We start from the raw sequence: 15,584 nt of genomic DNA on the forward strand, positions 1-15,584 counted from the left end.
ACTGTATATATATAAAATGTGCATATAGTTTATATATTGTGTGATCTCATTAGATAACACAGCTTTATGAGAATATTTGTCACGAGGGTGAGTGTAAAGAGTCTCTTTAGATTTTGATTCATGATTATGGATGGAATCCAAATGATTCATTTCACCAAATAGAGTGGTGACGGTTTTCCTTGGAGTTTTTGCAGTCCCTGGGTGATGAGTCACGTTTGGACCGTCCATGGCTGGTGCCCTCCCGCAGACAGCTGTCCCTCCACTTGTCCAATGTGTCATGTCCATGTGGTGATCATGTTACATTCAGGATCCCACTGCTTTGTAATGTTGTTACTATATATAGGGAGCAGCTGATGAGCTAAGTCAGCTGTAATAGCACGGCTTTCAAATACTGGGTGGTGGCGGTGTGTTAGGTCGCAAGGAAGACTTCTTTCTTCCGAGACTTATTCATAATAGAAGAAAGTGACATCTGACTAGTTTTGGTGGCCAAAGCAGAAGATCTGTAACCCAAAATGACACTTCCCGTGCAACAGAGTGAAGAGCAGAGACTCTACCAGCAAACGTTGCTTCAAGATGGTCTCAAGGATATGTTGGACAACGACAAGTTCATAGATTGCATCTTGAAGATAAAGGGAAAGGAATTTCCATGCCACCGGCTGGTCCTGGCAGCTTGCAGCCCTTACTTCCGAGCCATGTTTCTCTCAGACTTAGAGGAGAACAAGAAAAAAGAAATTGACCTTGAAGATGTGGATCCCGACGTGATGGGGAAAATTCTTCATTACATCTACACTTCTGAAATCGAGATTACGGAGAAAAACGTTCAGGACATCTTCTCTGTGGCCAATATGTTCCAGATCCCTTCCATATTCACAGTCTGTGTCTCCTTTCTCCAGAAGAAATTGTGTCTTAGTAACTGTCTGGCCATCTTTCGCTTGGGTCTCATGTTGGATTGTCCTCGCCTGGCCGTCTGCTCTAGAGACTTTCTATGCGATCGCTTCAACCTAATCACCAGGGACAATGAGTTCTACCAACTGTCCGCTGATGAACTCATTGCTGTCATATCCAGCGACAACCTCAACATTGAGAAGGAAGAGGAAGTCTTCGAAGTTGTCATGAAGTGGGCTGCCAAGGAGAAAGAAAGTCGAGTCAAGGCCCTGCCCGTCATCTTCGAAAGTATCCGCTTCCGCCTCATGCCCCAGGATTACGTCAAGAACAAAGTAGAGAAACATGAGTTAGTTAAATCTAGTCCAGATGTCTTGAAGAAGCTTCAGATGGTCAAGGAGGCCCAAGGAGGAAAACTGCCGGTGGTTAAGAAGAAGAAGAAGTCTGAAAAATCAGGACAGGACAAAGATGGGGAGCAGGTAGTCAATGGAGATGTTGAGGATGGTGAAGAAGATGAAGAAGCCCTTCCTGGAATTCTGAATGATACATTGAGATTTGGAATGTTCTTAAAGGACCTGGTCTTCATGATTAGTGACACGGGGGCAGTCGGATACGATCCAATCGCAAACGAGTGCTTCTTTGCTTCACTATCGGCTCAGATCCCAAAAAATCACGTCAGTTTGGTAACAAAGGAAAACCAAATCTTTGTGGCAGGTGGACTTTACTACAATGAGGAGAGCAAAGACGAACCACTCAGTTCATACTTCTTACAGGTAAGCCCATCAAGACAGTTTTTAACGTTCTCTAGGAGAAAAAAATGTTATTCTTTGATCTATGGTTGTCGCAAACATTCCACCAATCCAACCAAGATGATTCATAAAAGTATTTTCACCAATTTTCTGGCCTAAATCACCTTCAAACGTTTGTTTTTTTTACTCCAGTTCCAGCCAATTTGGATAATCTGAGTTGAGCTGGAGTGTTATGGACTGAAGTCTGCACTTAGTCTCTAGGCAGATAGTCCAGGGAGAGACACATAAAAACCTCCCACTTAATTCAAAGCATATGAAGATCCTCGTGGAGTCATGTTGTAGGGTCCAGACGACTCTCAGACATCATCACTCACTGCTGGGATTGTAACTCTGGTGGTGAAGTCCCAGATATTGTATCAGTGGATAAAGCTCAGAAGTTTATCAAGCAAAATTGTGAGAATCTAAAAAAATAACTTTTCTTAAAGTAGTTACAATGAAAGAGCCACGATTGGCAGTGATGATCCAAAAACTTGTCTCAGGTCAGTAAGGATTGTAGCCACTGATTGTAAAAGAGAACAATGTAACAATGTAACACCTTCATAGTGCAGACAATGGGTGAGCGACACGTGAGAGATGATCCACAGACAGGAAAACAATGGTCTTCTGACCCTAAGAACCGCAGTACCGGGGATGTCCGTGCTTCTCCGCAGTCTCCCCTCATTCATTTTTATTTTAAACTCATTAAAAATTCATCATAGCAGAGGAAGATGAATGTTGATGCGTTTCGACACAAAGGTCTTAACGAATTAATGATCTCTGTGTCGAAATGCGTCGACGTTCATGGTCCCTCTGCTGTGATGAATTTTTAATGTGCTTAAAAGAAAAATCTGATATTTTACAAAGTTACCAGTTTCTGCCAATTTTGAAGATGATCAGATTACAGCTTTCATCAGGGGTCATCAGAGGTTCCTGCAGACAGCGAATATTGGGGTCAGAAAACAGTTATTTTTTTCCTGTCTGTGGGTTGTCTATCACATGTCATTCACCCAATATCTGATCTGTCAAGATGTTATTGCCACCTAATCTGAGAGCAGTTTAATGCAGAGACAGAGACACTGATTCCAGCAATGTGTCACTAACTGGGCTGCTTGCTGTAGTTAGTTTCAATAAAGTCAGTGTTTTATCAGCAGGACTAGTTGTCTCGTGCCATGTAGTCCTACTGCTCTATGTAACCCCTCCCTCACCACTGCCTAAGCACAATGTAAACAGAATGCCGCCAATCAGTGTTGTTGGCAGGATTATACAGAGTTCAGCATTCAGAGCCCTGCTAGATCTGTAGCAGAGAAAACAGGGATTTTATCAAAACTGCATTAAGCAGTCCAGTAAATGACACATCGCTGGAATCAGGCTCTCTGCCCCTGCATCATGCTGCTATCAAATGGGAAACCAGAAATTTATAATCTTTCCTGAACTGAGATTATAACAATTTGTAACACGTCATCTCATTTACTTATTCTGTGTATAGAACCAAAGCCAAACAAAACTGAGGATCTATAGAATATCCTCCACTAGGTATATACAGCATATACAATAGTGATATGGAGCAAGCTGGTATAACCTGGGCATCTTCTGTACATAAATATATATGTACAGCCAATATTACCTGGGCTTCTGTATACAATTATATATGTACAGCTGGTATAACCTGGGCTTCTGTATATAATTATATATATGTACAGCTGGTATAACCTGGGCATCTCCTGTATATAATTATATATGTACAGCTGGTATAACCTGGGCATCTTCTGTATATAATTATATATGTACAGCTGGTATAACCTGGGTATTTTCTGTATATAATTATATATGTACAGCTGGTATAACCTGGGCATCTCCTGTATATAATTATATATGTACAGCTGGTATAACCTGGGCATCTCCTGTATATAATTATATATGTACAGCTGGTATAACCTGGGCATCTCCTGTATACAATTATATATGTACAGCTGGTATAACCTGGGCATCTTCTGTATATAATTATATATGTACAGCTGGTATAACCTGGGCATCTCCTGTATATAATTATATATGTACAGCTGGTATAACCTGGGCATCTCCTGTATATAATTATATATGTACGGCTGGTATAACCTGGGCATCTCCTGCATATAATTATATATGTACAGCTGGTATAACCTGGTATCTCCTGTATATAATTATATATCTACAGCTGGTATAACCTGGGCATCTCCTGTATATAATTATATATGTACAGCTGGTATAACCTGGACATCTCCTGTATATAATTATATATGTACAGCTGGTATAACCTGGTATCTCCTGTATATAATTATATATCTACAGCTGGTATAACCTGGGCATCTCCTGCATATAATTATATATGTACAGCTGGTATAACCTGGTATCTCCTGTATATAATTATATATCTACAGCTGGTATAACCTGGGCATCTCCTGTATATAATTATATATGTACAGCTGGTATAACCTGGACATCTCCTGTATATAATTATATATGTACAGCTGGTATAACCTGGGCATGTCCTGTATATTGTAGTAATGTTAGGGATGGATGCAGGGGTCATTTCCAGCTCCTGTGATAGTTGGTGGCTATTAGTGAATGCTTACTCAGCATAGTCACAGAGCAGCCGGCTCCCTGCCCTCCTCACATCACATTTAAAGGACCCTGCAGGGAGGGTGCGGGTGTAACATGACGTAGTGCGACCTCCTGCCACAGCAGAAATGTGGCCAGTTATGGGGACCTCGCACAGCACATGGGCAGCTGCTACATCACAGAGCTGTACTAATTAGTGTAGGACATGAAGAGAAGATCTATGCCAGCGACATTAATGAGGATATCTGAAAAACGTATAATACTGTAAGCGGAGAAACCAACTGCTAATATATAACCTGAGGAGCTGCTGTGTATCCAGAGAGGGAAACTACAGGACCGGCATAAAACACTGTATATTACTACAAAAAGGCATTACATTTTCTTTCAGAGAAAACCGTAAATTAGCAGTTATATGTCCTCGTACATAGGGGGCAGTATTATAGTAGTTATATTCTTGTACATAGGGGGCAGTATTATAGTAGTTATATTCTTGTACATAGGGGGCAGTATTATAGTAGTTATATTCTTGTACATAGGGGGCAGTATTATAGTAGTTATATTCTTGTACATAGGGAGCAGTATTATAGTAATTATATTCTTGTACATAGGAGCAGTATTATAGTAGTTATATTCTTGTACATAGGGGCAGTATTATAGTAGTTATATTCTTGTACATAGTGGCAGTATTATAGTAGTTATGTTCTTGTACATAGGGGCAGTATTATAGTAGTTATATTCTTGTACATAGGAGGCCGAATTATAGTAGTTATATTCTTGTACATAGGGGTCAGTATTATAGTAGTTATATTCTTGTACATAGGAGCAGTATTATAGTAGTTATATTCTTGTACATAGGAGCAGTATTATAGTAGTTATATTCTTGTACATAGGAGCAGTATTATAGTAGTTATAATCTTGTACATAGGGGGCAGTATTATAGTAGTTATATTCTTGTACATAGGGGTCAGTATTATAGTAGTTATATTCTTGTACATAGGAGCAGTATTATAGTAGTTATATTCTTGTACATAGGAGCAGTATTATAGCAGTTATATTCTTGTAGATAGGGGCAGTATTATAGTAGTTATATTCTTGTACATAGGAGCAGTATTATAGTAGTTATATTCTTGTACATAGGGGGCAGTATTATAGTAGTTATATTCTTGTACATAGGGGGCAGTATTATAGTAGTTATATTCTTGTACATAGGAGCAGTATTATAGTAGTTATATTCTTGTACATAGGGGGCAGTATTATAGTAGTTATATTCTTGTACATAGGAGCAGTATTATAGTAGTTATATTCTTGTAAATAGGAGCAGTATTATAGTAGTTATATTCTTGTACATAGGAGCAGTATTATAGTAGTTATATTCTTGTACATAGGGGGCAGTATTATAGTAGTTATATTCTTGTACATAGGGGGCAGTATTATAGTAGTTATATTCTTGTACATAGTAGCAGTATTATAGTAGTTATGTTCTTGTACATAGGGGCAGTATTATAGTAGTTATATTCTTGTACATAGGAGGCCGAATTATAGTAGTTATATTCTTGTACATAGGGGGCAGTATTATAGTAGTTATATTCTTGTACATAGGAGCAGTATTATAGTAGTTATATTCTTGTACATAGGAGCAGTATTAAAGAAGTTATAATCTTGTACATAGGGGGCAGTATTATAGTAGTTATATTCTTGTACATAGGGGTCAGTATTATAGTAGTTATATTCTTGTAAATAGGAGCAGTATTATAGTAGTTATATTCTTGTACATAGGAGCAGTATTATAGTAGTTATATTCTTGTACATAGGGGGCAGTATTATAGTAGTTATATTCTTGTACATAGGGGGCAGTATTATAGTAGTTATATTCTTGTACATAGTGGCAGTATTATAGTAGTTATGTTCTTGTACATAGGGGCAGTATTATAGTAGTTATATTCTTGTACATAGGAGGCCGAATTATAGTAGTTATATTCTTGTACATAGGGGTCAGTATTATAGTAGTTATATTCTTGTACATAGGAGCAGTATTATAGTAGTTATATTCTTGTACATAGGAGCAGTATTATAGTAGTTATAATCTTGTACATAGGGGGCAGTATTATAGTAGTTATATTCTTGTACATAGGGGTCAGTATTATAGTAGTTATATTCTTGTACATAGGGGGCAGTATTATAGTAGTTATATTCTTGTACATAGGAGCAGTATTATAGTAGTTATATTCTTGTACATAGGAGCAGTATTATAGTAGTTATATTCTTGTACATAGGGGGCAGTATTATAGTAGTTATATTCTTGTACATAGGGGGCAGCATTATAGTAGTTATATTCTTGTACATAGGGGGCAGTATTATAGTAGTTATATTCTTGTACATAGGGGGCAGTATTATAGTAGTTATATTCTTGTACATAGGAGACAGAATTATAGTAGTTATATTCTTGTACATAGGAGCAGTACTATAGTAGTTATATTCTTGTACATAGGGGGCAGTATTATAGTAGTTATATTCTTGGACATAGGAGCAGTATTATAGTAGTTATATTCTTGTACATAGGGGGCAGTATTATAGTAGTTATATTCTTGTACATAGGAGCAGTATAATAGTAGTTATATTCTTGTATATAGGGGCAGTATTATAGTAGTTACATTCTTGTACATAGGAGCAGTATTATAGTAGTTATATTCTTGTACATAGGGGTCAGTATTATAGTAGTTATATTCTTGTACATAGGAGTAGTATTATAGTAGTTATATTCTTGTACATAGGAGCAGTATTATAGTAGTTATATTCTTGTACATAGGAGCAGTATTATAGTTGTTATATTCTTGTACATAGGAGCAGTATTATAGTAGTTATGTTCTTGTACATAGGAGCAGTATTATAGTTGTTATATTCTTGTACATAGGAGCAGTATTATAGTTGTTATATTCTTGTACATGGAGCAGTATTATAGTTGTTATATTCTTGTACATAGGAGCAGTATTATAGTTGTTATATTCTTGTACATAGGAGTAGTATTATAGTAGTTATATTCTTGTATATAGGGAGCAGTATTATAGTAGTTATATTCTTGTACATAGGAGCAGTATTATAATAGTTATATTCTTGTACATAGGGAGCAGTATTATAGTAGTTATATTCTTGTACATAGGAGCAGTGTTATAGTAGTTATATTCTTGTATATAGGGAGCAGTATTATAGTAGTTATATTCTTGTATATAGGGGCAGTATTATAGTAGTTATATTCTTGTATATAGGGAGCAGTATTATAGTAGTTATATTCTTGTACATAGGAGCAGTATTATAATAGTTATATTCTTGTACATAGGGAGCAGTATTATAGTAGTTATATTCTTGCACATAGGAGCAGTATTATAGTAGTTATATTCTTGTACATAGGGAGCAGTATTAAAGTAGTTATATTCTTGTACATAGGAGGCAGAATTATAGTAGTTATATTCTTGTACATAGGGGGCAGTATTATAGTAGTTATATTCTTGTACATAGGGGACAGTATTATAGTAGTTATATTCTTGGACATAGGAGCAGTATTATAGTAGTTATATTCTTGTACATAGGGGGCAGTATTATAGTAGTTATAATCTTGTACATAGGAGCAGTATTATAGTAGTTACATTCTTGTGCATAGGGGGCAGTATTATAGTAGTTATATTCTTGTACATAGGAGCAGTATAATAGTAGTTATATTCTTGTATATAGGGGCAGTATTATAGTAGTTACATTCTTGTACATAGGAGCAGTATTATAGTAGTTATATTCTTGTACATAGGGGTCAGTATTATAGTAGTTATATTCTTGTACATAGGAGTAGTATTATAGTAGTTATATTCTTGTACATAGGAGCAGTATTATAGTAGTTATATTCTTGTACATAGGAGCAGTATTATAGTTGTTATATTCTTGTACATAGGAGCAGTATTATAGTAGTTATGTTCTTGTACATAGGAGCAGTATTATAGTTGTTATATTCTTGTACATAGGAGCAGTATTATAGTTGTTATATTCTTGTACATAGGAGCAGTATTATAGTTGTTATATTCTTGTACATAGGAGCAGTATTATAGTTGTTATATTCTTGTACATAGGAGCAGTATTATAGTTGTTATATTCTTGTACATAGGAGTAGTATTATAGTAGTTATATTCTTGTATATAGGGAGCAGTATTATAGTAGTTATATTCTTGTACATAGGAGCAGTATTATAGTAGTTATATTCTTGTACATAGGGAGCAGTATTATAGTAGTTATATTCTTGTACATAGGAGCAGTATTATAGTAGTTATATTCTTGTACATAGGGAGCAGTATTAAAGTAGTTATATTCTTGTACATAGGAGGCAGAATTATAGTAGTTATATTCTTGTACATAGGGGGCAGTATTATAGTAGTTATATTCTTGTACATAGGAGCAGTATTATAGTAGCTATATTCTTGTACATAGGAGCAGTATTATAGTAGTTATATTCTTGTACATAGGGGGCAGTATTATAGTAGTTATATTCTTGTACATAGGGGTCAGTATTATAGTAGTTATATTCTTGTACATAGGAGTAGTATTATAGTAGTTATATTCTTGTACATAGGAGCAGTATTATAGTAGTTATATTCTTGTACATAGGAGCAGTATTATAGTTGTTATATTCTTGTACATAGGAGCAGTATTATAGTAGTTATGTTCTTGTACATAGGAGCAGTATTATAGTTGTTATATTCTTGTACATAGGAGCAGTATTATAGTTGTTATATTCTTGTACATGGAGCAGTATTATAGTTGTTATATTCTTGTACATAGGAGCAGTATTATAGTTGTTATATTCTTGTACATAGGAGTAGTATTATAGTAGTTATATTTTTGTATATAGGGAGCAGTATTATAGTAGTTATATTCTTGTACATAGGAGCAGTATTATAATAGTTATATTCTTGTACATAGGGAGCAGTATTATAGTAGTTATATTCTTGTACATAGGAGCAGTGTTATAGTAGTTATATTCTTGTATATAGGGAGCAGTATTATAGTAGTTATATTCTTGTATATAGGGGCAGTATTATAGTAGTTATATTCTTGTATATAGGGAGCAGTATTATAGTAGTTATATTCTTGTACATAGGAGCAGTATTATAATAGTTATATTCTTGTACATAGGGAGCAGTATTATAGTAGTTATATTCTTGCACATAGGAGCAGTATTATAGTAGTTATATTCTTGTACATAGGGAGCAGTATTAAAGTAGTTATATTCTTGTACATAGGAGGCAGAATTATAGTAGTTATATTCTTGTACATAGGGGGCAGTATTATAGTAGTTATATTCTTGTACATAGGGGACAGTATTATAGTAGTTATATTCTTGGACATAGGAGCAGTATTATAGTAGTTATATTCTTGTACATAGGGGGCAGTATTATAGTAGTTATAATCTTGTACATAGGAGCAGTATTATAGTAGTTACATTCTTGTGCATAGGGGGCAGTATTATAGTAGTTATATTCTTGTACATAGGAGCAGTATAATAGTAGTTATATTCTTGTATATAGGGGCAGTATTATAGTAGTTACATTCTTGTACATAGGAGCAGTATTATAGTAGTTATATTCTTGTACATAGGGGTCAGTATTATAGTAGTTATATTCTTGTACATAGGAGTAGTATTATAGTAGTTATATTCTTGTACATAGGAGCAGTATTATAGTAGTTATATTCTTGTACATAGGAGCAGTATTATAGTTGTTATATTCTTGTACATAGGAGCAGTATTATAGTAGTTATGTTCTTGTACATAGGAGCAGTATTATAGTTGTTATATTCTTGTACATAGGAGCAGTATTATAGTTGTTATATTCTTGTACATAGGAGCAGTATTATAGTTGTTATATTCTTGTACATAGGAGCAGTATTATAGTTGTTATATTCTTGTACATAGGAGCAGTATTATAGTTGTTATATTCTTGTACATAGGAGTAGTATTATAGTAGTTATATTCTTGTATATAGGGAGCAGTATTATAGTAGTTATATTCTTGTACATAGGAGCAGTATTATAGTAGTTATATTCTTGTACATAGGGAGCAGTATTATAGTAGTTATATTCTTGTACATAGGAGCAGTATTATAGTAGTTATATTCTTGTACATAGGGAGCAGTATTAAAGTAGTTATATTCTTGTACATAGGAGGCAGAATTATAGTAGTTATATTCTTGTACATAGGGGGCAGTATTATAGTAGTTATATTCTTGTACATAGGAGCAGTATTATAGTAGCTATATTCTTGTACATAGGAGCAGTATTATAGTAGTTATATTCTTGTACATAGGGGGCAGTATTATAGTAGTTATATTCTTGTACATAGGGGGCAGTATTATAGTAGTTATATTCTTGTACATAGGGGGGCAGTATTATAGTAGTTATATTCTTGGACATAGGAGCAGTATTATAGTAGTTATATTCTTGTACATAGGGGGCAGTATTATAGTAGTTATATTCTTGTACATAGGAGCAGTATAATAGTAGTTATATTCTTGTATATAGGGGCAGTATTATAGTAGTTACATTCTTGTACATAGGAGCAGTATTATAGTAGTTATATTCTTGTACATAGGGGTCAGTATTATAGTAGTTATATTCTTGTACATAGGAGTAGTATTATAGTAGTTATATTCTTGTACATAGGAGCAGTATTATAGTAGTTATATTCTTGTACATAGGAGCAGTATTATAGTTGTTATATTCTTGTACATAGGAGCAGTATTATAGTTGTTATATTCTTGTACATAGGAGCAGTATTATAGTTGTTATATTCTTGTACATAGGAGCAGTATTATAGTTGCTATATTCTTGTACATAGGAGCAGTATTATAGTTGTTATATTCTTGTACATAGGAGTAGTATTATAATAGTTATATTCTTGTACATAGGGGCAGTATTATAGTAGTTATGTTCTTGTACATAGGAGCAGTATTATAGTTGTTATATTCTTGTACATAGGAGCAGTATTATAGTTGTTATATTCTTGTACATAGGAGCAGTATTATAGTTGTTATATTCTTGTACATAGGAGCAGTATTATAGTTGTTATATTCTTGTACATAGGAGTAGTATTATAATAGTTATATTCTTGTATATAGGGAGCAGTATTATAGTAGTTATATTCTTGTACATAGGAGCAGTATTATAATAGTTATATTCTTGTACATAGGGAGCAGTATTATAGTAGTTATATTCTTGTACATAGGAGCAGTATTATAGTAGTTATATTCTTGTACATAGGGAGCAGTATTAAAGTAGTTATATTCTTGTACATAGGAGGCAGAATTATAGTAGTTATATTCTTGTACATAGGGGGCAGTATTATAGTAGTTATATTCTTGTACATAGGGGGCAGTAATATAGTAGTTATATTCTTGGACATAGGAGCAGTATTATAGTAGTTATATTCTTGTACATAGGGGGCAGTATTATAGTAGTTATAATCTTGTACATAGGAGCAGTATTATAGTAGTTATATTCTTGTGCATAGGGGGCAGTATTATAGTAGTTATATTCTTGTACATAGGAGCAGTATAATAGTAGTTATATTCTTGTATATATTGGCAGTATTATAGTAGTTACATTCTTGTACATAGGAGCAGTATTATAGTAGTTATATTCTTGTACATAGGGGTCAGTATTATAGTAGTTATATTCTTGTACATAGGAGTAGTATTATAGTAGTTATATTCTTGTACATAGGAGCAGTATTATAGTAGTTATATTCTTGTACATAGGAGCAGTATTACAGTTGTTATATTCTTGTAGATAGGAGCAGTATTATAGTTGTTATATTCTTGTACATAGGAGCAGTATTATAGTTGTTATATTCTTGTACATAGGAGCAGTATTATAGTTGTTATATTCTTGTACATAGGAGCAGTATTATAGTTGTTATATTCTTGTACATAGGAGTAGTATTATAGTAGTTATATTCTTGTATATAGGGAGCAGTATTATAGTAGTTATATTCTTGTACATAGGAGCAGTATTATAGTAGTTATATTCTTGTACATAGGGAGCAGTATTATAGTAGTTATATTCTTGTACATAGGAGCAGTATTATAGTAGTTATATTCTTGTACATAGGGAGCAGTATTAAAGTAGTTATATTCTTGTACATAGGAGGCAGAATTATAGTAGTTATATTCTTGTACATAGGGGGCAGTATTATAGTAGTTATATTCTTGTACATAGGAGCAGTATTATAGTAGCTATATTCTTGTATATAGGGAGCAGTATTATAGTAGTTATATTCTTGTACATAGGAGCAGTATTATAGTAGTTATATTCTTGTACATAGGGAGCAGTATTATAGTAGTTATATTCTTGTACATAGGAGCAGTATTATAGTAGTTATATTCTTGTACATAGGGAGCAGTATTAAAGTAGTTATATTCTTGTACATAGGAGGCAGAATTATAGTAGTTATATTCTTGTACATAGGGGGCAGTATTATAGTAGTTATATTCTTGTACATAGGAGCAGTATTATAGTAGCTATATTCTTGTACATAGGAGCAGTATTATAGTAGTTATATTCTTGAACATAGGGGGCAGTATTATAGTAGTTATATTCTTGTACATAGGGGGCAGTATTATAGTAGTTATATTCTTGTACATAGGGGGCAGTATTATAGTAGTTATATTCTTGTACATAGGGGGAAGTATTATAGTAGTTATATTCTTGTACATAGGAGGCAGCATTATAGTAGTTATATTCTTGTACATAGGAGTAGTATTATAGTAGTTATATTCTTGTACATAGGAGCAGTATTATAGTAGTTATATTCTTGTACATAGGAGCAGTATTATAGTTGTTATATTCTTGTACATAGGAGCAGTATTATAGTTGTTATATTCTTGTACATAGGAGCAGTATTATAGTTGTTATATTCTTGTACATAGGAGCAGTATTATAGTTGCTATATTCTTGTACATAGGAGCAGTATTATAGTTGTTATATTCTTGTACATAGGAGTAGTATTATAATAGTTATATTCTTGTACATAGGGGCAGTATTATAGTAGTTATATTCTTGTACATAGAAGCAGTATTATAGTTGTTATATTCTTGTACATAGGAGCAGTATTATAGTTGTTATATTCTTGTACATAGGAGCAGTATTATAGTTGTTATATTCTTGTACATAGGAGTAGTATTATAATAGTTATATTCTTGTATATAGGGAGCAGTATTATAGTAGTTATATTCTTGTACATAGGAGCAGTATTATAATAGTTATATTCTTGTACATAGGGAGCAGTATTATAGTAGTTATATTCTTGTACATAGGAGCAGTATTATAGTAGTTATATTCTTGTACATAGGGAGCAGTATTAAAGTAGTTATATTCTTGTACATAGGAGGCAGAATTATAGTAGTTATATTCTTGTACATAGGGGGCAGTATTATAGTAGTTATATTCTTGTACATAGGGGGCAGTATTATAGTAGTTATATTCTTGGACATAGGAGCAGTATTATAGTAGTTATATTCTTGTACATAGGGGGCAGTATTATAGTAGTTATAATCTTGTACATAGGAGCAGTATTATAGTAGTTACATTCTTGTGCATAGGGGGCAGTATTATAGTAGTTATATTCTTGTACATAGGAGCAGTATAATAGTAGTTATATTCTTGTATATAGGGGCAGTATTATAGTAGTTACATTCTTGTACATAGGAGCAGTATTATAGTAGTTATATTCTTGTACATAGGGGTCAGTATTATAGTAGTTATATTCTTGTACATAGGAGTAGTATTATAGTAGTTATATTCTTGTACATAGGAGCAGTATTATAGTAGTTATATTCTTGTACATAGGAGCAGTATTATAGTTGTTATATTCTTGTACATAGGAGCAGTATTATAGTAGTTATGTTCTTGTACATAGGAGCAGTATTATAGTTGTTATATTCTTGTACATAGGAGCAGTATTATAGTTGTTATATTCTTGTACATAGGAGCAGTATTATAGTTGTTATATTCTTGTACATAGGAGCAGTATTATAGTTGTTATATTCTTGTACATAGGAGCAGTATTATAGTTGTTATATTCTTGTACATAGGAGTAGTATTATAGTAGTTATATTCTTGTATATAGGGAGCAGTATTATAGTAGTTATATTCTTGTACATAGGAGCAGTATTATAGTAGTTATATTCTTGTACATAGGGAGCAGTATTATAGTAGTTATATTCTTGTACATAGGAGCAGTATTATAGTAGTTATATTCTTGTACATAGGGAGCAGTATTAAAGTAGTTATATTCTTGTACATAGGAGGCAGAATTATAGTAGTTATATTCTTGTACATAGGGGGCAGTATTATAGTAGTTATATTCTTGTACATAGGAGCAGTATTATAGTAGCTATATTCTTGTACATAGGAGCAGTATTATAGTAGTTATATTCTTGTACATAGGGGGCAGTATTATAGTAGTTATATTCTTGTACATAGGGGGCAGTATTATAGTAGTTATATTCTTGTACATAGGGGGGCAGTATTATAGTAGTTATATTCTTGGACATAGGAGCAGTATTATAGTAGTTATATTCTTGTACATAGGGGGCAGTATTATAGTAGTTATATTCTTGTACATAGGAGCAGTATAATAGTAGTTATATTCTTGTATATAGGGGCAGTATTATAGTAGTTACATTCTTGTACATAGGAGCAGTATTATAGTAGTTATATTCTTGTACATAGGGGTCAGTATTATAGTAGTTATATTCTTGTACATAGGAGTAGTATTATAGTAGTTATATTCTTGTACATAGGAGCAGTATTATAGTAGTTATATTCTTGTACATAGGAGCAGTATTATAGTTGTTATATTCTTGTAAATAGGAGCAGTATTATAGTTGTTATATTCTTGTACATAGGAGCAGTATTATAGTTGTTATATTCTTGTACTTAGGAGCAGTATTATAGTTGCTATATTCTTGTACATAGGAGCAGTATTATAGTTGTTATATTCTTGTACATAGGAGTAGTATTATAATAGTTATATTCTTGTACATAGGGGCAGTATTATAGTAGTTATGTTCTTGTACATAGGAGCAGTATTATAGTTGTTATATTCTTGTACATAGGAGCAGTATTATAGTTGTTATATTCTTGTACATAGGAGCAGTATTATAGTTGTTATATTCTTGTACATAGGAGCAGTATTATAGTTGTTATATTCTTGTACATAGGAGTAGTATTATAATAGTTATATTCTTGTATATAGGGAGCAGTATTATAGTAGTTATATTC

General features: G+C 33.3%; 1 protein-coding gene across 1 annotated transcript in view; it reads left to right on the forward strand.

Annotated features, from left to right (window-relative positions):
- The first annotated feature begins 342 nt into the window (after nucleotides 1-342).
- The window catches only part of KLHL40 (kelch like family member 40), an 89,300-nt gene continuing 74,058 nt past the window's right edge, over nucleotides 343-15,584 (forward strand). Inside the window, exon 1 of the mRNA XM_073677229.1 lies at nucleotides 343-1,655. Within this exon, the coding sequence (XP_073533330.1) occupies nucleotides 513-1,655 (1,143 nt within the window). The 5' untranslated portion in view covers nucleotides 343-512. The remainder of the gene's footprint in view (nucleotides 1,656-15,584) is intronic.

Source organism: Phyllobates terribilis, unplaced genomic scaffold, assembly GCF_046119375.1.
Source record: "Phyllobates terribilis strain yellow unplaced genomic scaffold, ASM4611937v1 Scaffold_4__5_contigs__length_816908805, whole genome shotgun sequence".
Lineage (NCBI taxonomy): Eukaryota > Metazoa > Chordata > Amphibia > Anura > Dendrobatidae > Phyllobates > Phyllobates terribilis.